Below are 23417 nucleotides of genomic sequence, written 5' to 3'. Positions count from 1 at the left end.
TCTCAAAGCAAATAATGCATCTGTGGTGCTTTTCCTCTGCATGAAACCATACTGTTGCTCACAGATGGTCACCTCTTCTCTCAGCCTGGCTTCCAGTACTCTTTCTCATAACTTCATGGTATGACTGATTAACTTAATTCCACTGTAGTTACTGCGGGTCTCCGCATCTCCTTTTAAACAAATAATGTGGTGATAAAGATTGAATAAAATTATAAGTGTATGTTTGTCCCTGATGAACAAGTCGGTGGCGACAGTGGTGAAGGAAAAACTCCCAGAGATGGCATAAGGAAGAAACCTTGAGAGGAACCGGACTCAAGAGGAAACCCATCCTCATCTTTGTTACACCAAATGTCCATTTATTACAGATAAACGATGTTGAGGTGCAGTGATGGTGATCAGATGCGAACTGTATTCCTGAGTCAGTGTAGCAGACTGTTGACATTAATTACAGTCCAAATCCAAAGAGTTCCTGTTCTTACTCTGTAATTTTATGGATCCCCATGGTGTTGATGAAAAACCATCACCAGCTGCACAGGGGGCAAGAACAGTGGTCACTGGAACCTCAGGAGCATGTTTAACTCGACCAAGAGAGAGAGAGAGAGAGAGAGAGAGAGAGAGATGACAGGAAGAGAAGAATATGGATTATTTTGTGTCTTTATTGGTGTATGAAAGTTAATATCACTGTGCAGTGAGACTCCAGCAAGACTCGCTATGGCAGCAGAACTAAAAGGGAGAACCAGAAGGTAACACAGACATAAAGATCTCTGGGATAAGATACGACCCACCACACCACCGTCAACAAACCTGAGTGAACGTGTAAAAGTGAGGGGACGACAGCATACAAATATCCCAGTTCACCAAACACTCTATATCCATGCGCTCTCCAGATCTGAGCCTTTACCTCAGAAAAATCTACTGCTAAAAGACTTGACCAAATAAATACGTTTTCAACCTCGACTTGAACACTGAGACTGTGTCTGAGTCCCGAACACTGATTGGAAGGTTGTTCCATAACTGTGGGGTTTATAAGAGAAAGATTTGCCCCCTGCTGTAGTCTTCATTATTTGAGGTACCAACTAATAGCCTGCACCTTTTGATCTAAGTAGGCGTAAAGGATCATACTGGTACAGAAGTTCACTCAGATACCGCTAAGTTTCTTTATACGTCAGTAGTAGTATTTTATAAACATTGCAAGATTTAATTGGGAGCAGTGTAGATGATTAAAATAGGGGTGATGTTAAAAGCGCTATATAATTCAAACTGAATTGAATTGAATTGAATATATTGTGTAAAAGTATCGACAGATTTCTGAGTGAAGTGAGCACACAGCCATTTTCTCTTGTGTCTCTGATACAACTGAAATCTACATTATTCTATTTATGAAACGTCAGAATGCATGACGTCATTACTCCGAACATAGAATATTCCTGGCACTTTTGTAAGATGACACTTTACAGAAAAAAAATCATAAATGCTTATTTGGTCTAATTTACTGTAAATTTTATTATTGTTTATTTCCGTATAAATGACCATAAACAGACAAAAATTAATCGATTTCAGAATCCAGGGGACGCGCGTAAATAACGTCATGCAGCCGCGGTGCATTGTGGGATTGCGGAGGAGTGGGGCGGTGAATGGTACAACACAACTTCAGAAATGGTAAGTAAAAACGTAACGTGAAGCAAAATATATTATCAAAACGAACTCTGGTTTGGATTTATATCTTTTTTAGATGTCGTTTTTAAGTATTCATGGACCTTAAAAAATCAAATAAATAAATCTTACCCGTTCATATAAATCACAAAGATTGGCGTTTGTTGCTTTCACGATGGGCCGTATCCTAAATTCCGTGGTAATCCCTACACTGTGTTGCTTAATAGGGCTGTTAAAGCTATGGCCTTCTCTTTTTATGTAGTGCACTAAATGTCGAGTAAAGAGCGATTTGGGATGTAGCCACACGGAGATGGCTGAAAGGCTACAGGCTCATTAGCTTTCTGTGTTTTCTGGTGTTCATAGAAACGCGGTTTGGATTTGAAACACCGACATTTTGAATAAAATAAAATAGTTTCCTTTATTTATGTTTTTATTGCCGATAAACGACTTATTGTATTTGTATTTGTAGTGTTTCTTGATCATCGCCAGGGCCGCTTTAGCCTAAAGCTAACGGGGGGCTTTTCCTACAATACTGAGGCTTCTGAATAAAATTTAATAAATTAATTAATAACAATAATAATAATAATAATAATAATAATAATAATTGCACCTAAAAAGTTTTACATGGTTAATTGTAGGTCATTGCTGTCAGGCTTTTTTTTAATGATTTATAAAAGCACAATGTAAGTAATATTTATAAATAGAAATTAATTACAGAAAAATAAGTGGCAAACTTTAAAAGAAATCATGAATAATAAAGTTTAAAAATATATAGTAATTAAAAAAGAAGCATTAACAGGCTTGTCTTGAAAGAAGACATTAAAACGTTGATGAAGTTAATAAAATCCAGTGGTTTTTGTTTTCTAGAATGTTCCTGATCTTCTCCAGAACAATGAACAATGTTCCTTAAAAAACCAGAGGTGATTATGGGGGTCAAAAGTTCACACCTTCTCCTTCGGTGGTCTTTCTATAATTCTGATTTCCAACATTGTACGTTAATACGTACGACATCCAAGAGCACGTTTTGAGTTATATAGTCAATAAAAGTGTTAAATAACACAGCGTATATTTTATGTTTTCAGTTCTCCAAAGTTCCACCTTTTAAATGGACACATTTGACATGTTCTTGGCATTCTCTGATTTAGTCACCCAAAATGGTTTTCCATCAATCTTGAGCGAATTCCCAGAGGTGTTGAGTACTTGTTGGCTGCTTTTCTTTCGATCTTCGGTCCAGCTTATCCCATCCATCTCGGTTGGATTTAGACCAGATGATCATGGGGCCAGGTCATCTGTTGCAGCACTCAATCACTCTCCATCTTGAACAAATAGCGCTTAGATACCTTGGAGCTCTGTCCGGGCTCATTGTCCTGGTGGGAAAACATAATGAAGGTCCCACTAAGTGCAAATGTACCTACAAAATGCTCCTCAATTTTGACTCAATCACCAACAGTGTTGCAATCAAAGCCCCCTTACATCCTCACACTTCATTCTCCATGGATCACAGAGGGAACCACACATTCGGGAACCAACCGCTGACAAACAGCCAGTGGTTTGGAACAAAGAAAATCTAATTTGTTCTCATCAGACCAAAGGGCAGTTTTACACTGGTCTAATGTCAATTACTTGTGTTTCTTGGCCCAAGCAAGTCTCTTCTGCATGTTGTTCTTCCAAAGTACCCCTGTGATCAATTAAACTCTAACAAGCATTTATGTAAATTGGTTGTTTCTGGGGTTGGTCATTTGAATGAACGTATTTCTTGCAGAGGTAGCTCTTGGTTGGTTTTGTTTCCTGTTTCGAGTTTTAATTCTTATAGTAATAAGTCTCTTTTCTATTTTCTTAACCGAGTGCCATAATATGGATTTGTACAGCAGTTGTAGTAGTAGCACTAATGCACTCTAGTACCACTATTGACTAGTTACAGTTTCTACTTCACACGACAAATGGCACATGAAGCAGGTAAGAAATCTTTGCAACAGGGAATTTGGAAATTGTCAGAGCACCAGATGTTTAATTTACCATCTGCACCACAGGGCTCTTGTCATGCACTTCACTGACCCCTAGCTAAGATTACTGAGCTGCTGTAGTTCAGATGGACCGGGGTAAGATGTTTCTCGAATGTAGCTTGTTTGAATCAGTCCAGATCTCGCTGCTTAGAAGCTGTTCCATGGGAATGTTCAAGTGTTTTTACCAAAAACCTGTGATTGTTTCCCTGTGTAGCTTGCCTAATTGAATCAGGATTATTTCTTCACAGGACGTGTTTTTGATGATCCGGCGTCATAAGACGACCATCTTCACCGACGCCAAGGAGTCCACAACTGTTTATGAGCTCAAGCGCATCGTCGAAGGCATCCTGAAGAGACCGCCTGAGGACCAGAGGCTTTACAAGGTATATTTACTTTTTAATGCTTTTTAATCCGGCTGTGAGATGGCGGAGAAGGAAAGATTCTGGAGTGAGTTAGATGAAGTGGTAGAAGGTGTACCTAGAAATGAACGATTGGTGATTAGGGCAGACTTTAATGGGCATGTAGGTGAAGGGAACAGAGGTGATGAGGAGGTGATGGGTAGGTATGGTTTTAAGGAGAGGAATGTGGAAGGGCAGATTTTGGTAAAAGGATGGAAATGGCAGTGGTGAAATACGTATTTTAAGAAGAATCATCATGGAGTATTAGAGTGGAGGAAGGTGCTATGTTCTATGCAGGAGATGCAACCTGGAGGAGATTAGAGACTGTAAGGTGTTGGCGGGGGACAGTGTAGCTAGACAGCATTGGATAGTGGTCTGTAGGATGGTTTTGGAGGTGAAGAAGAAGAGTAGGACAGTGAGGACTAAGAGAGGTGGAAACTGAAGGAGGAAAAGTGTAGTGTGAGATTCAGGGAAGAGGTCAGACAGGGGCTTGTTGGTGGTGAAGAGGTGCTGGATGATTGGGGAACTACTGCAAATGTGATAAGGGAGACAGAAAGGTACTTGTTGTCACATCTGGAAATAGAAAGGAAGAGAGAGAGACGTGGTGGAATGAGGAAGTGCAGGAGAGCATACCTTTTTTACATTTATACTGATTGTCCAGGCAGAGGGACCGAGCTGGGAAGGATGTGCTGCAAGTTAGAGCAATAAAGGATGGAAATGGAAATGTGTTGAGTAGTGAGGAGAGTGTGTTGAGAAGATGGAGGGAGTATTTTGAGCAGCTGATGAATGAGGAAAATGAGAGAGAGAGAGAGAGAGAGAGAAGCTTGGATGATGTGGAGATGGTAAAGCAGGAAGTGTATTAAATTAGTAAGGAGGAAGTGAGTGCAGCGATTAAGAGGATGAAGAATGGAAAGTCGGTTGGACCAGATGACATACCGGTTGAAGCATGGAGATGGCAGTGGAGTTTTTAACCAGATTGTTTAACAAGATTCTGGAAAGTGAGAAGATGCCTGAGGAATGGAGAAGGAGTGTGCTGGTACTGATCTTTAAGAATAAGGGAGATGTGCAGACCTGCAGTAACTACAGGGGAATTAAGTTGATCAGTCACACCATGAAGTTATGGGAAAGAGTAGTGGAAGCCAGGCTGAGAGAAGAGGTGACCATCTGTGAGCAACAGTATGGTTTCATGCCAAGAAAGAGCACCACAGACGCATTATTTGCTTTGAGAATGTTGATTGAGAAGTATAGAGAAGGTCAGAAGAGGTGGAGAAGGTGGAGGAGCTCAGGTACCTGGGATCAACAGTGCAAAGTAATGGAGAGTGTGTTAGAGAAGTGAAGAAAAGAGTGCAGGCAGAGTGGAGTGGGTGGAGAAGAGTGAGAGCAGGAGTGATTTGTGATAGAAGAGTATCTGCGAGAGTGAAAGGGAATATGGACGATTATGGGGCAGATCTTTACACGCCCCTTAATATTTGCCCCCGTTCTCTAATATTTGCCTCACACTTGTTAAAATTAGCCACACACATATTAGCAATGGCAGTACTTTCATTATTATCAGTATACTCATGACTATTCAGTATTGGGTCTTTTTAATATTCAATGCACACTCATTAATATTCAATGCACAATGATATACCGTTTAAAAACGTGTTGGGTTTAAGACGTGGTCCTGTGTGGGATTGGGACTTAATAATAACGGAAAAAGACAATCCGCCTGTTGGTAAATAATTAGTTTTAACTGTGTGTGTGTGTGTGTGTGTGTGTGTGTGTGTGTGTGTTTACAGGATGATCAGCTGCTAGATGACGGTAAAACACTGGGAGATTGTGGTTTCACTAATCAGACGGCCAGACCTCAGGCTCCTGCTACAGTCGGACTCGCCTTTCGAATTAATGGTGGGTGTCATTCAGCACGACGTTACCCCTTGTTCTGTATCTAGACAATGAAAGATAATGAGCTCATGTACAATGCTGAAGCTAAACAAAAAACACTGTGTGTGTGTGTGTGTGTGTGTGTGTGTGTGTGTGTGTGTGTGTGTGTGTGCGCGCACGCAGACGATGCATTCGAGCAGCTCCAAGTGGATCCTTTCTCGAATCCTCCTGAGCTTCCTGACGTGATGAAGCCTCAGGACTCGGGCAGCACGGCCAACGAGCAGTCGGTGCAGTAAAACATGAAAGAAAGAGAAAAAAAAAACGCCAGAGGAGAAGGAGAAATCTGCCGCTCCGCTACCAGGGAGTTCCACCCAGACTGAACACTCAGAAGGGGTTAGGGGTTTCAGAAACCAAAAACAGGACACAGTCGACACCCCTCAACACACTCCCACCTCCCCTATTCCACCCCCCAAAAACACACACACACACACACACACACACACACACACACACACACACACACAAACACAAACATGATTATCATTAGCTTATTAAATTTCCTTGTTAACTCTGGACTGACTCTCATTTCCACCTCACTTGTTTTTGCAGGTTTTGACGTTTGCGTTGTTAGTGTTCATAAAAAAAAAAAAAAAAGAAAGCGGCTCTTGTGTTTTGCAGTAAGACAGATCGTCACGTTCGAGGGAGACGCATGCAGGAATTGCAGCATATTTGTTACTCGAGCCTGCATCCATAGTGCATTATGTAATTTATCTTCTTTTTTTTTTTTCTTTCTTTTTTTTTTTTTTATTATGAATTAAGCAACCCTTTTAGGCACTGATATTAAAGATCTGAATTTTACATCTTTTCGAGTATTCCCTTTATTTTTCCTGTTGAATATTTGTTTGATAAATATTTCGTTTTGTGATTCAATATAGTGTGGATTCATTAATAATCCATATAAACCAGGTGAGTTCCTGAACACTAATCCATACCTCTTTAATTCCTGGAGTTTCTGACAGCAATCAAATCCCTTATATGATTACTGATCGGTGAAATCTCTACAGAAGACTTTAAGCACGGAGCGTTGATGAGACGCTCAGCCGCAGGAAGACATTTGAACGCTGTAAATGTCTCCAATATGGCCGTATGTCCATCAGCAACAATCTCGATTCCTGTGAACATTCCTGAAACCACAATATTTGCCATTTAAATCATATAAATAAACGGGATGGTGTCAAAAATGCAGCTTCCACTCCTTTTTGTTCTTTTATAACCTCAAAGTAATGGTTTGACTTAAACACCCGTTTATATCTAGAAAAGACTAATAAATGTTGGAATAAAGAGAACAGCTGTCTCCTGATCAGGCTCAGGTCTGACGATACTATTAGTGATGATACAGTTGTATATTTCAGCAAAGCCAGATGAGAGAGAGATCATCTTAAAAATGTTGTGTGTGAAGAACATTAGACAGTGGATGCTTGATAACTTCTTTCTGCTCAACTCCGATAAGACGGAAATGCCTTTACCAGGACCACATGCAGCCTGAAGTAAACTTTCCAATTATGTAGCATCTCTGGATGGTCTTTTTGTCTTGGTGTGTACGACAGTCAAAGACCTTGGTGTGATTATTGACCCGAGTCTTTTCTTTGAGGCTCATGTAAATAATATTTCTTTCACCTTAGAAATATTGCAAAAATTTGAAATATGATGATCCAGGATGCAGAAAAATTAGTTCATGCTTTTGTTTCTTCTAGATTAGACTACTGTAACGCTTTACTGTCTGGGTGATGGAGTAAGTGCATTAATAATCTTCAGTTAGTTCAGAATGCAGCAACAAGAGTCCTCACTAGATCTAGAAAATCTGACCACATCACCCCTGTTTTAATCATTTAATCATTACCGAAAGGGTGCAGGCTATTTGTTGGTACCTCAAAAATGAAGACTACAGCAGAGGGCAGATCTTCCTCTCATAAATCTCAGTCTCGGTGTTCAAGTCGAGGCTAAAAATGTTTTTTTTTAATTAAGCCTTTTATCAGAAGGTTTTTTAGGCAAAGATCAGAAGGGATCATTGATATATAGTGTTTGGTGAAGTGCATTTGATCACTGCAGATCTCAACGTTGTTTATCTGTAATAAATATACAATCGGTGCCACCCAGATGAGGATGAGTTCCCTCTTGGGTCTTAGTTCCTCTCAAGGTTTCTTCCTTATGTCATCTCGGGGGAACATGGACAAACACACCTATAAAGAAGAATCTTATTCTTTCATTCTTTCCACTCTATGAAGTTTAATTTGCTCTGCTCAGATTTCTGCAGAAGTTCTGAAATGATTCTTTTCCATACTTCTCACCAAATGCTTTGCGCTTCCTTTGGACATGTCGTTCGACATTTTTTATTGTTGTTTGCCAATTTCTTACCACATATCAAACATCCCCGCTGGCCAGCATCGTTGTTCGTGAAAGTTCCTATTTATTTATGCACAGTTAGTTTGTGAGAGCAGAGGTCTGTACCTCGGTATCAGCAGGTCAAGGTGTGGGGGGTACGTAACATTAAAATAAAATAAAATTAATATATTTAAAAAATTTTGTTGGCTACCAGTTTATTTGTTGGAATGGAATTTGTTTATGAATTTTCTTAGGGCACAGTAGAGGCATCCCGACTGCTAACACTGACACCTAATTGACTATTTAAATGAAGTAGCAAAAGACCAGCAAAGTGAAACAACACTGTGTCTGGCTAAAGATGCTGAGGGTAGAGATGAGTTTTGATGAATTCTGACTGAAAAGCTTTTGGAAAGTTGAATAAATTGTAGACAAAAGCATGTAAAGTGGTTTGACTTGAATTCTGAGATTGTATTCAGCTTGCTAGACAATATGCATAAAGTCCACAGGGCAACCCCAATCCAGACACTGACCTTCATGGAGGTGTAAGTTCCCTGGTAGGTTAGTAAAACAAGGAATGATCTCTCTGCCCTTGAATATATAGTCAAGAGAAGATCAACCACTCCAAAGTTTTCAACACTGTGAACAGGAAGCTCTTAAGAAATATGCTAAAGGCACATCATTGTGTGTGAACATGGTTTGCTATTCACAAATGCACTTCAAAACTCTATCATACAAAGAAGAAGCCATATGTGAACATGATCCAAAAACGCTGTCGTCTTTTTAACTGAGCCGCAATGGAAAACTTTTATAGTCAGACGATTGAAGATTTGAAATTCTTTTTGAAAACCATGTGCCACCGCATCCTCTGGACTAAAGGGGTGAAGGACCACCTGGCTTGTTATTAGTGCTCAGTTCAAAAGCCTGCATCTCTGATAGTATGGGGCATTCATTATTGCCTATAGAAGGGCAGCTTCAGCATGGTAGAAAAGTCCGGGGGTTGAACTGGCCTGCCTGTTGTCCAGATCTTTAACCAACTGAAAACATTTGACACATTGTAAAATGACAAATATAACAAAGAAGACCCAGGACTGTTGAGCAGCTAGAATCCTGTAATAGGCACAAATGGGACCATTTCTCTCCTGAAACTCTAACAACTGGTCTCCTGCAGTTCTGTCTTTATTTAGTATCCCAACTTTTTATTAGAATTGTAATTACTGAACAAATAATTTGATTAATTGAAAAAAAGATATTTCCATACATTTGTTCAGTAAGAGTGAGCTGAGCTGTAGTCTATTCCATGAACACTGGGTGTGAAGGTGAATATTTTACCACCACTGTCTCCAGCTGATGTTTTATATCCAAACACTGTCACCCAGTAAAACATTCCAAACTCCACACCAACATTTACCTGACTTTTTTGGGGCCACTGTGGTCAAATTCGAGCCACTGAATAAAAGCGTCTTAGTTGAGCACCCCCATGTTAGGGATTACCAGGCACCCTTGAGCTAACATAATGTTTCATAATGTTATATTAAGATAAGTTAACATATGATGGGTTTAAGATCTGTTTTTATTTTAATTAACCACAGGAGCCTCCACATCTGGCGACAATGCAGCCACATCATTTTGCTCTTCGAGTCCAAATCTTAAAATTGGAGGAAGAGGGAAAAGAAGAAGAAGAAGAAGAAGGATAGAAAAAGATGCAGACAATGAAGGAGTAGAAGAAGAGAAGAAGAAGATGTAGATGAATAGAAAGAAAAGAAGAATGAGAGGAAGAAGAAGAGGATGTAGAAGAGGAAGAAGAGGAAGAAGGTTAAGAGAAAGAAAAGGAGAAAGAAAATTAAGACACTTAAGAAGGGTTAAGAAAAAGAGAAGAAGAACAAATGGACGAAAAGGACAAAGAAGAAGAGGAAGGAGAAAATGAGAAGGATGAGAAAGAGGAAAAAAGAGGAAGAAGGATAGGAAGATGCAGACGATGAAAGAGTAGAAGAAGAGAAAGAAAAGAAGAATGAGTGGAAGAAGAAGGGATGTAGAAGAGTAAGAAGTTTAAGGGAAGAAAAGAGGAAGAAATAAAGACACTATGAAGGGTTAAGAAAGAAGAGAAGAAGAAAAAATGGATGAAGAGGACAAAGAAGAAGAGGAAAAAGAAGAGTATAAAGGAAAGGAAGATAAAGAAGGGGATGAATATGAAGAAGAGGAGGAAGAAGATGAAGAGGGAAAATCCGGATGATGAAGAAGAAAAGAAGAAGAGGATGAAGAAATAGAGAAAGAAGAAGAAGAGGAAGCCTTTCACACTTTAGACTGATCTTCACGCTTTATAATGGAAACACAATGCTATTAAGGAAACGCCATTTTCCTGCAGCTGCATGCTAATTTAATGATCTTCTCATGATGATCTGAATATATTTCAGGTTATTGTTTAGAGATCTTCGCTTTATTTACAGACTGAAGCCAGTTTTCTGATCTAATATTCATTTCTGCAGTACAGGCGGTGACTGAGGCACTTTTTCTGCCCCAAATATGGGCTTGGAATGTGCGCCATGACGTAGCCAGACAAAGGGGCGGGGCCACATGTCATTAGACCACGCCCTCTACCTCCGTCTCCCCGCCCCCGTCCGGAGGCTCCGCAAAGGGACCCTAGAAACCGGAAGTGGTCGCATTTTTGTCTTTAATTAGGAAATGTACAGGCGCAGTTAAATTGTCAGTTTGTTTCTACGTACTCATGGTAATATTTTCTGTGAGTTTTGAGTAAATCTCTAACATCCCTCGGTTCTGTTTAATGGAGTGGACGTGGATGTGTATTAGAGCGCAGCCTCATTCCCCTGCTGGAGCCCTTGCAACAGGATAAAAGGGCGGGGATTCAACAGGGGGAGGGGAAACAGACCACGCCCACCGTGTCCACAGCAGCCGCGCGTGCCGCCTGGGAATAACGGTACAAAGCCGTAGGAGTCGCGCGCGCGCGATCCGTCATAGGATTTAACGTTGGGGGAAAAAAAAGCGGAAATACGCCATTTTTAATTTTTTATCATTTTATTTTTGACTCTAAAGAGGGAAGATGGATGATCTGGGTACGTACTCGCGTTTTTTAATTCATTCATTAGTTTAATTGTTATTTTTATTCCCGCAGTCGGGTTTGGCATCCAGAATGATGATGAAGAAGGGAGGAAGGAGTGAAAAGAAAGAAAGAGAGAAATAGAGAGAGAGAGAGAGAGAGAGAGAGAGAGAGACAGAACAATAATTATATGTTTAGGAATCCGGGTCGTGTCTCATTTCATTCTTTTCTTATCCCATATAAACACGAGAGGACGCGGTGCGCGCCCCCGTCCTGCCTGCGTACGCGCGCCTCAAAGAACCGTCCGGGGACACCGTCGTGCGCGCGCCGGGCCAGGACGGTGGTCCACCGCGTCCACTCGACTCCTGGGAAGTTTCGTGCACTATGTAGGGTGTGACATCCCTTTACAACTCTACACACTGTACATGATGGACCTGTCCCAAACCACGCTAGCCTTTTATAGGCAACGTACAGTACATCATTAATCAACTCCAGATGGGCTTGTCCCAAATCACACATTTTGTTCACTAGCTGTTCTGGGATTTTTCATGTACTTGATGTCAGAGTGCATTATGTAGGAGACAGGGTGACATTTTGGACATGATGTCCACTAATATAATGTGCACTACATCCCTGGACCTGGTTATTCGATTCTGCTCCTTACTTATTCTGCTCACTATGTAGTGTACTACAAATTCATTTACTTTTGTGTAGTGCACTATTTCTGAACGAAGCATCCTAGGAAGTGTGTATGTTGAGTGCACAGATATTTATGGCCCTATGTAGACCCCTAAATCTACCGTTAGGAAGTTTCATACATGCTGCTATTTGTGGTTCAGCCTCAGAAGTGCCCTAACAAGGGCCCCTATGTCCTCAATAGTGCACTTTATAGTGCATTTTCTCTGTAGTACGCAGAAGGGAGAAGCTTTTATTTTATATGCTATGTAATGTTTAAAGGTTTAGTAGGAAGTGATTTGGGACACAGCCTTGTGTATGTGGTAATTACAGCTCTAGGTTTGGAATGTGTGTGTGTGTGTGTGTGTGTGTGTGTGTGTGTGTACAAGGGGAAGCAGGAGGGTGGAGGGACACGCCACATCGCCTGTGTGCCCTTCTGAGCTACATGACCACACACACACACACACACACACACACACAGAAAGAGATGGAGGTTTTACAGCCACATGGTGATGAGGTCATTTTAGAGATTAAGAGTAGAAACCTATTGCTGTTTATATGTGTGTGTGTGTGTGTGTGTGTGTGTGTGTGTGTGTGTGTGTGTGTGTGAGTGTTTTGAGAGAGACAGGAAAAAATGCTTACTAAGCACGGTGAGTCGTGAACCACACACATCTGGTTTAGATTGGGACTGAGTTTGCTTTTTTTTTACTCTATGTGTGTGTGTGTGTATGTGTGTGTGTGTGTGTGTGTGTGTGTGTGTGTGTGTGTGTGTGTGTATCACGCCAGCGGAGTACGCAGCTCTAAATATGGTCAAGTCCTACGGACAAGAATTTTAGCTCCTTATATGAGCACATTAGTGAGTGGTGTTAGTGTGTGTGTGTGTGTGTGTGTGTGTGTGTGTGTGTGTGTGTGTGTGTGTGTGTGAATCATCACACGGCTTGATGCCAAACACACTTGAGTTAACTGCGTTTGCTGTCTGTGGATGTCACACAACTGGACAAAACATCCAAACTGCAGTGTCTAATTCAATGGTCATTGGTTCCTACTCCCTATCTAGTGAACTCACATTGAGAACTGATTTGTGATTGTCCATCCAATCCTTTTCCATTTTGTCTGGACGTATCCCGATCCATGCAGATGATTTACTGTACAGGGCACACAAACATCATCAGTTCAGCATGGTTCTGTTCCAATCCACACAAAATATTCACCACATTATGCAGAAAGACACCATCATTAGTCCAGTTTGGGTGTGTTCCAATCCACATGACCAATTCACCTCTAGGGCACAAAGACACCATCATTAGTCCAGTTTGGGTGTGTTCCAATCCACATGACCAATTCACCTCTAGGGCACAAAGACACCATCATTAGTCCAGTTTGTGTGTTCCAATCCACATGACCAATTCACCTCTAGGGCACAAAGACACCATCATTAGTCCAGTTTGGGTGTGTTCCAATTCACATGACCAATTTGCCACATAGGGCACAAAGACACCATCATTATTCCAGTTTGGGTGTGTTCCAATTCACATAACCAGTTCACCACATAGGGCACAAAGACCATCATCAGTCCAGTGTGGTTCTGTTCCAATCCACAGAAAATATTCACCACAATATGCAGAAAGACACCATAATTAGTCCAGTTTGGGTGTGTTCCAATCCACATGACCAATTTACCACACAGGGAACAAAGACACCATCATTAGTCAAGTGTGGGTGTGTTCCAATCCACACAACTAATTCACCTCTAGAGCACAAAGACACTATCATCTGTCCACCATCATCGGTCACATCCACATGACCACACCAGTCCACTGGGGACATGTTCCAAACCACTAACCCAATTCACTATATAGGCATCATCATTAGGCCTCTCTTGATTAGATGTGTCCCAATCCATCCACACCATCATCCACACAATGGTCGGTTTGGGAGCAGACTCTTACTGCTCAGTTCCCATCACCACATTAGAGAAAGTTGCATAGGAAGCAATTCTGCACTATCAGGCATCCGCCACTCTTTTCCTTCTGCCTGCTGCTTTCGGTTTGATTCTCCTCTCTGTGTGTGTGTGTGTGTGTGTGTGTCGTAGGGGAGCCTGACTCGTCTAACTACCCTCTCAGCCCTCGTATTGTCGTGTTTGGTATGTAACTGTCAACCTGTCAATCTTTCTCCTTTTTGATGTGCATCTGCTTCTTCCATTTCTCTCTTTTCTATCTCCCAGCATGCACCGCTTCGTCGACTCCAGCAGCGGCTTGTCTGTAGCGTGGACGAGTTGAACGTCCTGCTTTTAATAAAACTGGGACGGAATTGAGTCCGATTTTTTAATCAGAAACGTCTCTAATTGTAAAATATGTCGCAAAGATTGGAAAGGGGAAAGGGGGAGTTTCTGGAGATTTGGATGACGTACACATGTCAGAAATGCGTGTGCACCACGGTGACAGTTTTCCCGCACAAAGGCATTCACCTTTTCAATCTGGCAACCCTGGCTGCTGTCTGAGAGCTGGATTGATCCTCAAGTGCATAAGGCATATGGCAATAATGATGTGTCATGTGACACCAAAACCTACGGCCACGAGTCGCTGCTTGGAAAAACACTTTATTTCACAAAACAACAACAACAATAATAACAATAATATCTCACGAACACCGAGCTTCTCTCCACTTATTCTCACAAACACCGTTCTAGCAGCTTTATATCAATTGTGTTTCGTCCATGTGTCAGTCATTTCCACTGGAAAGCCTGGACTGTTCAAAAATGTTTACACTTTATTTTTAATCTCACTCTTTTCTCACAAAATATCACAATCTTTGAGGATTTCTAATCATTTCTGTTCTAGAAAACAGAAGGTTTCAGGTTGCACCTTCAGGCATCTCCGATTCATTTCATCTTTTATTGTTTCACCTTTATTTTGTGTCCACTAGAGGGCGCCATTGCTCATTGGAACTAATTCCTAATTGAAGTAAAGAAAACTTTTTAGAATTTTTTTTTCTTTCTCTCACTGTGTGTGTGTGTGTGTGTGTGTGTGTGTGTGTGTGTGTGTGTGTTTGTAGATGCTCTCCTGGCAGATCTGGAGAGCTCGGCTTCTCCTCTCGCACGCTGCCCAGTCCTGTTGACCTCTGAGCCCCCGGTGAACTCTGACCCCTCACCCACGTGCAATCAAGACTCCGCTCAGAAACGACCTCCTCCACCTGCATACACACCTCAACAGGTCAGAGACGGACACACACACACACACACACACACACACAAAATAACACAGACAAACACACACACATGCACACAGAACCACACACATACATGCATTAACACACACACACACACACACACACACACACACAAACACATACACAAACACAAAACCAAATAGACACACACACACACATACACACACACACACACACACTAAACCACACACAAAACCACACACATACATGCATTAACACACACACACACAATAACACACACGCACACACACAATAACACACGCACAAAACAACACATATAACCACATACACACACACACACACACACACACACACACACACACACACACACACACACACACACACAAAACCACACACATACATGCATTAACACACACAAACACACACAAAACAACACATACACAAACACAAAACCAAATAGACACACACACACACACACACACACACAAAACAACACATACACAAACACAAGACAACATAGACACACACATGCACACAAAACCACACACATACATGCATTCACACAAACACACACATAATAACACACATGCACAAAACAACACATAACCACATACACACACACACACACACACACACACACACACACACACACACAAACACACACACAAAACAACACATAACCACATACACACACACACACACACTAAACCACACACAAAACCACACATACATGCATTAACACACACACATACACACACACACACACACACACACACACACACACACACACACAAAACAACACATTCACACACATATACACAAAACAACACTGCAGACCGACCGACAGACAGACAGACACACACACGCATATATGCACACAAAACCACAAACACAAAACATGCACAGACACAAACAACCACACACACATACCCAAAATCATGCAAAACCATACACACACACACACGCATGCATAAAAAAAACACACAAAACAACACTTACCCACACAACCACACGTGCATACAAAACCAGACACACACACACACACACACACACACACACACACACACACACACACACACACATTTTATGATCTTTTGTATTTTTAATGAATATCTCAGCACCTGTTTGTTTGTTTGTAGTTGACTGTGTGTGTGTGTGTGTGTGTGTGTGTGTGTGTGTGTGTGTAGACAGTCTCAGCTGCGATGAAGTCGAACGGCTCTCAGACCCCTGACAAGCTTTACAGGTGGGGTGATGTGAGCATCTGGAGCACATCGTGATACATTTCACATGAACTTCGGAGTTTCACTCTGTGACTTTGTTCTCGGTGTTTTGTCCCTCAGCACGGTGTGTAAACCTCGTTCTACTCGCTCTCCTGATCCGCCTGCGTTTTCCTCCTCATCAGTGTTGGGGGGAGGACTGAGCGAACTGGACCACCTGCTGCAGGAGCTCAATGCCACCCAGTTTAACATCACCGGTGTGTGTGTGTGTGTGTGTGTGTGTGTGTGTGTGTGTGCATGTTTGTGTGTGTGCGCATTAATGTGTTGTGTGTGGTTTGATGTTGTGTGTGTGTTTGTAGTTTTTATTTGTGCATGTGGATATGTTTTGTGTGCATATGGGTGTGCATGAATGTGTTTTTTGTGTGTGTGTATGTAGTTTTGTCTGTTAGTGCATTTGTTTTGTTTGTGTGTATATGTGTGTATGTGTGTTTGTGTGTGTGTCTTTGTGTGTGGTTCAGTGTTCACTGTGTGTGGTTTGGGGTGTGTTGTTTTGGGTGCATGTATGGGTTTCGGTATGTGTGAAAGTAGGTGTCAATGGTTTAAGTGTGTTTTTGTTCATATGTTGTTTCGGTGTGTGTGTGTGTGTGTTTATTTTGTGTGTTGTTCCATGTTGTGTGTAAATTGTTGTTTGTGTGGTTTTGTATGCATGGTTTTGTGTGTGTGTTGTGTTGTTTTCTGTGTGAGTGTGAGTGTGTGTGCGTTGTGTTGTGTTGTTTTCTGTGTGTGCAAACAAACAGCGTCATTTTTATCCGTTTAGAGTTACTTTTATTGTTATCAGGGATTTAAGTTGAGGTTGCGTTCATCCTATTGAAACCTCAAGTTTGGGATATTACACTGTGTGTGTGTGTGTGTGTGTGTGTGTGTGTGTGTGTGTGTGTGTGTGTCCTGTCCCACACTGATTGTCTGTCTCTTAGATGAAATTCTGGCTCAGTTCCCAACGAGTAAGAAGGAGAACAAGGACAAGGAGAAATCCGGAAAGTCTCCTCCCACCACTGGGTGTGTTCTCTTCTCTTTCTTCTACCGTCTCACAGACTTTAAATTACAGCTCTAAAGCAGTGAACATTCATACTTCAGCCATCTTGTTTTGTAAAACACACTCGGGAACAGAAGAATAAAGGGGGGGTTGTGACATCACAAACAAGATGGCTGACATTTTATAAATAAGATAATTGTGAATCGCTCTGGATAAGTACCATAAATATAAATGTAAACATAAGCATTATGGCTGATGTCGAAATATAGCGTGTAGCAAGGGTTCAAAAAAAGAACTATCGCAGCATTGTAGCACGTTGCACACTTAGAACGTAACCCCCAGTTCTAAAAATCCGCCAATTTTGTACGCACCCCCCGCAGCCCCAATGGTACCATAGTGAATTAATCTAAAAATTGCCACTTTACATGCGTATTGTCAACAATTATTTATTCAAATCAAGACTGTCTTGTAAAACAAAGTAATAATGCAAAAAACAAAAATCGTTATTTTTCTGCTTCTCAAAATACTTGTTGCACCAAAAAACCTTATTGACTGGATTTCGTCATCACTGAACACTGAAAGATAGTCAACATCAGAAATGGAAATTAAACATATACAAAAAAAAAGGCATAAATACTTTGTATAAAAAAATAATAATGATACTGGATGAAAAAAGCGTACCGACTTTATACTGCAGTCTTATTATTTGTTATTAGGTTGTAAATAAACGTGTTGGCGTTGATGTAAAACAAGCATTTAGAATAAATACTACCGAAGTCCTTTAGTGTGATTATTAAGCATTTTTTAACTCGCTAACCTCAAAACGTAAGCGAATTACAGCTAAAATAAAGTCTCGAAAGATACAAGTCCACAAATGATGTCTCTAAAAGAAATTAAGCTCAATTTGCAGGAAAAAGAACTTTACTAAGTAAAAAAGATCAATTATCTAAAAACTTTGAAATTCTAAAAATCTTCTTTAAATAAGATCGATAAGATTTTTATGGCTAGAAATAAGATTAGTCTTGATAAGTCTTGACCGGGTGAGAAGTTTCACAGTGTAATCAGCAACATTTCTGCTTCGAATATGTGTTTAGGTCCGGGAAACCCTCCGCAACCTCAGCCACCTTGGAACTGGACAAACTGATGGCATCTCTGTCGGATTTCCGCGTGCAGAGCGTGGTGCGTAGCTCAGTGACCGTATCGTAAGCGTATCAGTTAAAGCATGACGTTATGCCCTGACTCTGCCCATCCTCTATTACTAGCCGGCAGCTCAGGCCAATCCCGCGCCTCTGCAGCAACCCGTGTCCCCGCCCCCGGCGTCCTCCGGAGGTTCCCTGGACAGCATGCTGGGCCTCCTCCAGTCAGATCTGAGCAGGCAGGGAGTGTCCACTTCATCCAAGGGAAACTGCTCTGCCTGCCAGAAACTGATCGTGGGACAGGTGAAGTTATGCTCACGTCCACGCTAATGCTAGAATGATTTTTGCTCATGCTAAGTGCTTTATAAGATAATATACACATATGCTCTGGGGGAAGGAATACCTTATTGTCGGACTTTTGCTCAAAAGTTCACCACTAAGCTGCCACTGCTGGGCCCCTGAGACAGACCCTTAAGGCCTCAAATGCACAGTCGTATGAATATGTGTAAATAAATGTAAATGTAAATTGGCTCAAAACAGGTAGTCTTTGGTTGATTTGGTGTTTTAAGAACAATTTTACTAAAACAGAGTAAAAGACTCCTGAGTAGGCTTGGCCATGTCTGGACGATATTTTCAAGTTACGATGGTGTCATTGTGGCGCATCTCCATCGTAAGTCGGGGACTAGCTGTAAAATATTCCAAATTAGCTTGCATGTGGTGACTATCAAACTAAATACAGACATTAACCTGCTTAATCTGTGCCCTGTAGGTGGTGACGGCACTGGGGAGGGTGTGGCACCCCGAACACTTCGTGTGTTACGAGTGTGAATGTGAACTGGGCAACCGCAACTTCTTTGAGAAGGACGGGCATCCGTACTGCGAGCCGGATTACTTCAGCCTGTACTCGCCTCACTGTGCGCACTGCAACAAACCCATTCTGAACGTGAGGCAACCTCTTGCTTCTCTTTCATCTAAAACATAAAACACGTTTACAAGTGTTCACGAGGTTTGTTTTCGGTGTGTAGAAAATGGTCACTGCGCTGGATAAGAACTGGCATCCTGAGTGCTTCTGCTGTGTCAAGTGCAGCCGGACGTTCGGAGACGAAGGTATTTACAATTCTCAAAATAATCCTGTGTCCTGATTGGCTGAAAGCATTTGTTAGCGAGTGCAGGTTTTTTAGTACAATTGTAAAATCTTCAAACATTCCCTGTGTCCTCCTCTCAGGCTTCCATGACCGTGAGGGACAGCAGTACTGTCAGCAGTGTTTCCTGGCCATGTTTGCGTCACGCTGTGAAGGCTGCTCTCAGCCCATCGTGGAGAATTACATCTCCGCTCTCAACGCCCTCTGGCACCCTCAGTGCTTCGTCTGCAGGGTGAGCTGTGTTGAGTCATGCACATTATCCAAAAGTGGATCTAGTCTTTTCACTTTGAAGGCGTTCTTACACAAATTCTAAACAGACCCTTTAAAGCTTTTGCATTTAAACCTCAGGCAACGTCATGCTTTAACCAGTATTATAATGATCAAATAAATATGCATTGTCTTCATTTATTATACAAATATTTGATTTGATGTTGTAAAACAGTTTTTCTTATCAAGCGGATCGCATTTTGGTTTATTTTACCTGATCTACATAATGGAATGTAATATAATGTAAAGTAATTAAAAATAAAAAGGCTAAATATTTGTTAAATTTTTTATTGTTTGAAATAGATTTACAAAAGAAATCCCTGCCCCCTTTATGTTATATATAAAAATAAATAAAGAATTCTTTTATAATTTTCATTCTTTTATCACTTTATAATTCATTTATTGAAGGAATTTCTTTTAAATTCGTCTTTCTTTTCTTTCCTTTTAATTGGTAAAATAGTTGATTATTAGAGTAGAGATGCACAAACGTGGGCCAAACCTGTGACGAGCTCTGACTTGGCCCACCCTGTCAAAAAAAAGAAGGTTAAAAATGCAACAAAAAAAGTTTTTCAGCCTGACGAACTTGAATAAGTTTGTACCTGAGAAGTAAACTGACTCTGATCCACATAATATCCTGAATTTGTCAGTTAATCAGCTTCAGCCCAATTTGAATAAAGAAAAACCTTCTGAACGGTGAGGAGCAGCTCTCGTTAGCGGTCACTTATATTATAATTATAATCCTGTATTGTATTATAGCTCAAAGAACTGTTAGAAATTGAATTGTACTGTGAATGGGATTTTTCATTGACTATAAATCTTATTAAACAAGAAAACTTTGGAAAGAAACCTTCGTTAGTTACGCGGATTACAGTCATGTTTTCAAAGAAATTATTTTTAATAATAAAATTATTAATGAGGGGAAACATGGCAGGTTTCATTCTAATGTTACGTATACTAGAATTCATAATTTTGCCCCAAACCCCTTTTTTTTTGGCCTTTCCTACATCCTGAACCAGAAAACAGTGAATTCAATAAAAGGAACTATAAATCTAAAATAAGATAAAATTAACTCAATCAAATGAAAGTGGTAGAAACAAATGTTTTTATTTTCAATAACAAAAAGTCACTTTTGAAGCAGGTGCTTAAGTTTTAAAAGATAAACGTTGTAACGTAATAAACGTTGTTTGGGGACAGTTTCATGTTAAATGTTCAAAGATGTCAAACGTTTATTCTTCAATTGCTGACATTTTATTGGGTAAAACTGTAGGTTTGTATGCTATTAATTTTAAATAATTTCAACATCCTTTCATAATAAATTATTTCATTTAAAAAAAACATCAACAATGTAATTTTTTTCTTCTCCGTTTTCTTCAGGAGTGTTTCAGCCCTTTTGTGAACGGAAGCTTCTTCGAGCACGAGGGTCAGCCGCTGTGTGAGGCGCACTATCACCAGTCTCGCGGCAGCGTGTGTCAGGCGTGTCAGCAGCCCATCGTCGGACGCTGCGTCACCGCCATGGGCGCCAAGTTCCACCCGCAGCACCTGGTGTGTCAGTTCTGCCTTAAACCTCTGAGCAAAGGCTGCTTCAAGGAGCAGGACAACAAGCCGTACTGCCACCCGTGTTTCCTCAAGCTCTTCGGCTGAACTTGGACCGGAGGGGGGGTGTCCAGTACATTCCACAAAAACACAGGAGGCTTTACAGAATCAATATACTTATCTCGCATCTTTTGTCCTTATTTAAAATAAGTTGTGCAAAAGAACCAAAAAAATAAGTGCAGTTTTATAAAGTGTTGTGCTATCCACGTTTTTTTTTTGTACGATAAAGAACTCATTCAGAAAGAAGCAATCTATATTTCCACGCTCCAGACAGAATGAAGACATTCACATGCAACAGCTCGAAGCAACAACATATTGCTGCCCGTGGACTAAATTTCTTTAGTGTTTGATGATAATTTGAGTCATTTTGGGATTTTAGCCCAATTTTTTTTTCCTTGTAGAATTTACCAACACATCTGATTGTTCTGCCAGGTTCTTCCCATTTTCAGCAACATTGTGCCTTTACATTAATAGCCAATGTCGAGCATGCGGCCGGTAACGTATCGGTAACGTATCAGTAACGTTTAATGTCCCGTCAATGTCCCGCATGATTTATTTCCATTTTTTTCACACTATCATGTTGAACTATTGGCGTGCCTGTAGATTTTCATTTAAAAATTAGGGAATGTAGGATTTAACCCCCATAAACACACACACACACACACACACACACACACACACACACACACACATTTTATTCAATACAGGGAACATTCCTGATATGGACAGAGGACTAAGCCAGGAAGCATGTGGCCGAGGTTACATTGTGCGGCATTTTTTACGGCAGCGGTTCACCCGTTAAATCACCATTACCTGATTAGCCTTGATTCAAAAGCATGACAACACTGTGACCTCATAAGCTAACCTACTTAGCTAGCTGTTTATTAAAGCTAAATGGATAGATCAATAGATACATACAAATTTATCATCATTGCCTACTTCAGGTACACAAATACAGTATGCAGTTTAGCATCTACCTGAAACGCAAATAATAGCACTTCTGGTAGATGCTAAACTGCGTTTTGTTATGAGCTAACCTGCCCAGCTAGCTAGCTAGAAGAAATCTAGCTTCATAGAAATAGCGAAATTAAATCAGATGAAGTTTACTAACGCCAGGTCTTGCCTCAAATGACGTTAACTTTTCCTCGAGACGAACGACATTCTCGGCACATATCTACCCTCAAGGCCAAAGTGTTTTCTTTTCCTTGAAAGAGCAAATAAGTCACTAATCGGTCGCTGACAATCACCAGCTCTCTCGTTCCGCCTTTTACAGAATAAAAAAAAGCTCGTTTGCATAAATAATTTCCAAAGATCCTTTATTATTATTATTATTTTAATTATTATTATTATTTTTTTTTACTATTTGGATCAAAGTTTCATTCGGTTTCTGAAAGTAAAAAAAATCCGAGAAACAATAAATGATTTTAGTTTAATATATTTGCTTTAAGTAGCTTACAGTCACTGCTATCGCATATGTGGTTACACATATTTGTATGTATTTTTTATCCAAAAAAAAAATTGTCATTACTGCCAAAGATTTATTGTAAAAGATGTTTACACTTATGCAGTCTTCATAATCAGATAAGCTGTTGGTGTATTTGTGTGTCTCTGCTCTTCCTGCCACACAATGAAGACGACAATAAACACTTTCCTTTGTAATGAACTAGTCTCTGTACAATCCTTTCATTGTTCAACCATCATGAGTTCTCAGAAAACCCAGGTTTCATTTTTATATCATTTATTGATTGTTTTTAAAATTATGATTTATTTTATGTAGCTTACAGTCACTGCTATTCCATATGTGGTTATAC

At 40.6% G+C, this 23417-nt stretch overlaps 2 protein-coding genes across 3 annotated transcripts; both read left to right on the top strand.

Moving 5' to 3' along the window:
• The first annotated feature begins 1560 nt into the window (after nucleotides 1–1560).
• LOC124389241 (elongin-B) lies at nucleotides 1561–6386 on the top strand. Its single transcript, XM_046854576.1, has 4 exons — nucleotides 1561–1659; nucleotides 3905–4039; nucleotides 5836–5944; nucleotides 6104–6386. Exons 1-4 carry the CDS (start codon nucleotides 1657–1659, stop codon nucleotides 6214–6216), a joined length of 360 nt encoding a protein of 119 aa, XP_046710532.1. The 5' UTR covers nucleotides 1561–1656; the 3' UTR covers nucleotides 6217–6386.
• A 4210-nt stretch (nucleotides 6387–10596) lies between these two features.
• Nucleotides 10597–23269, top strand: LOC124389066 (transforming growth factor beta-1-induced transcript 1 protein-like). 2 transcript variants are annotated; one of them, XM_046854292.1, is made up of 12 exons: nucleotides 10597–11370; nucleotides 14122–14172; nucleotides 15084–15241; nucleotides 16406–16461; nucleotides 16559–16692; nucleotides 17410–17491; nucleotides 18563–18647; nucleotides 18731–18907; nucleotides 19374–19547; nucleotides 19630–19711; nucleotides 19830–19978; nucleotides 21388–23269. In XM_046854292.1, exons 1-12 carry the CDS (start codon nucleotides 11358–11360, stop codon nucleotides 21652–21654), a joined length of 1428 nt encoding a protein of 475 aa, XP_046710248.1. In that variant the 5' UTR covers nucleotides 10597–11357; the 3' UTR covers nucleotides 21655–23269. The 2 variants fall into 2 exon arrangements, with proteins under 2 accessions (XP_046710248.1, XP_046710249.1); XM_046854293.1 differs by lacking the exon at nucleotides 14122–14172 and having other exon boundaries at nucleotides 11166–11370.
• Nucleotides 23270–23417: the final 148 nt, after the last annotated feature.

The sequence above is a fragment of the Silurus meridionalis genome, chromosome 7 (genome assembly GCF_014805685.1).
Source record: "Silurus meridionalis isolate SWU-2019-XX chromosome 7, ASM1480568v1, whole genome shotgun sequence".
Classification (NCBI taxonomy): Eukaryota; Metazoa; Chordata; class Actinopteri; order Siluriformes; family Siluridae; genus Silurus; species Silurus meridionalis.
This window is presented reverse-complemented; position numbering and strand designations above follow the sequence as displayed.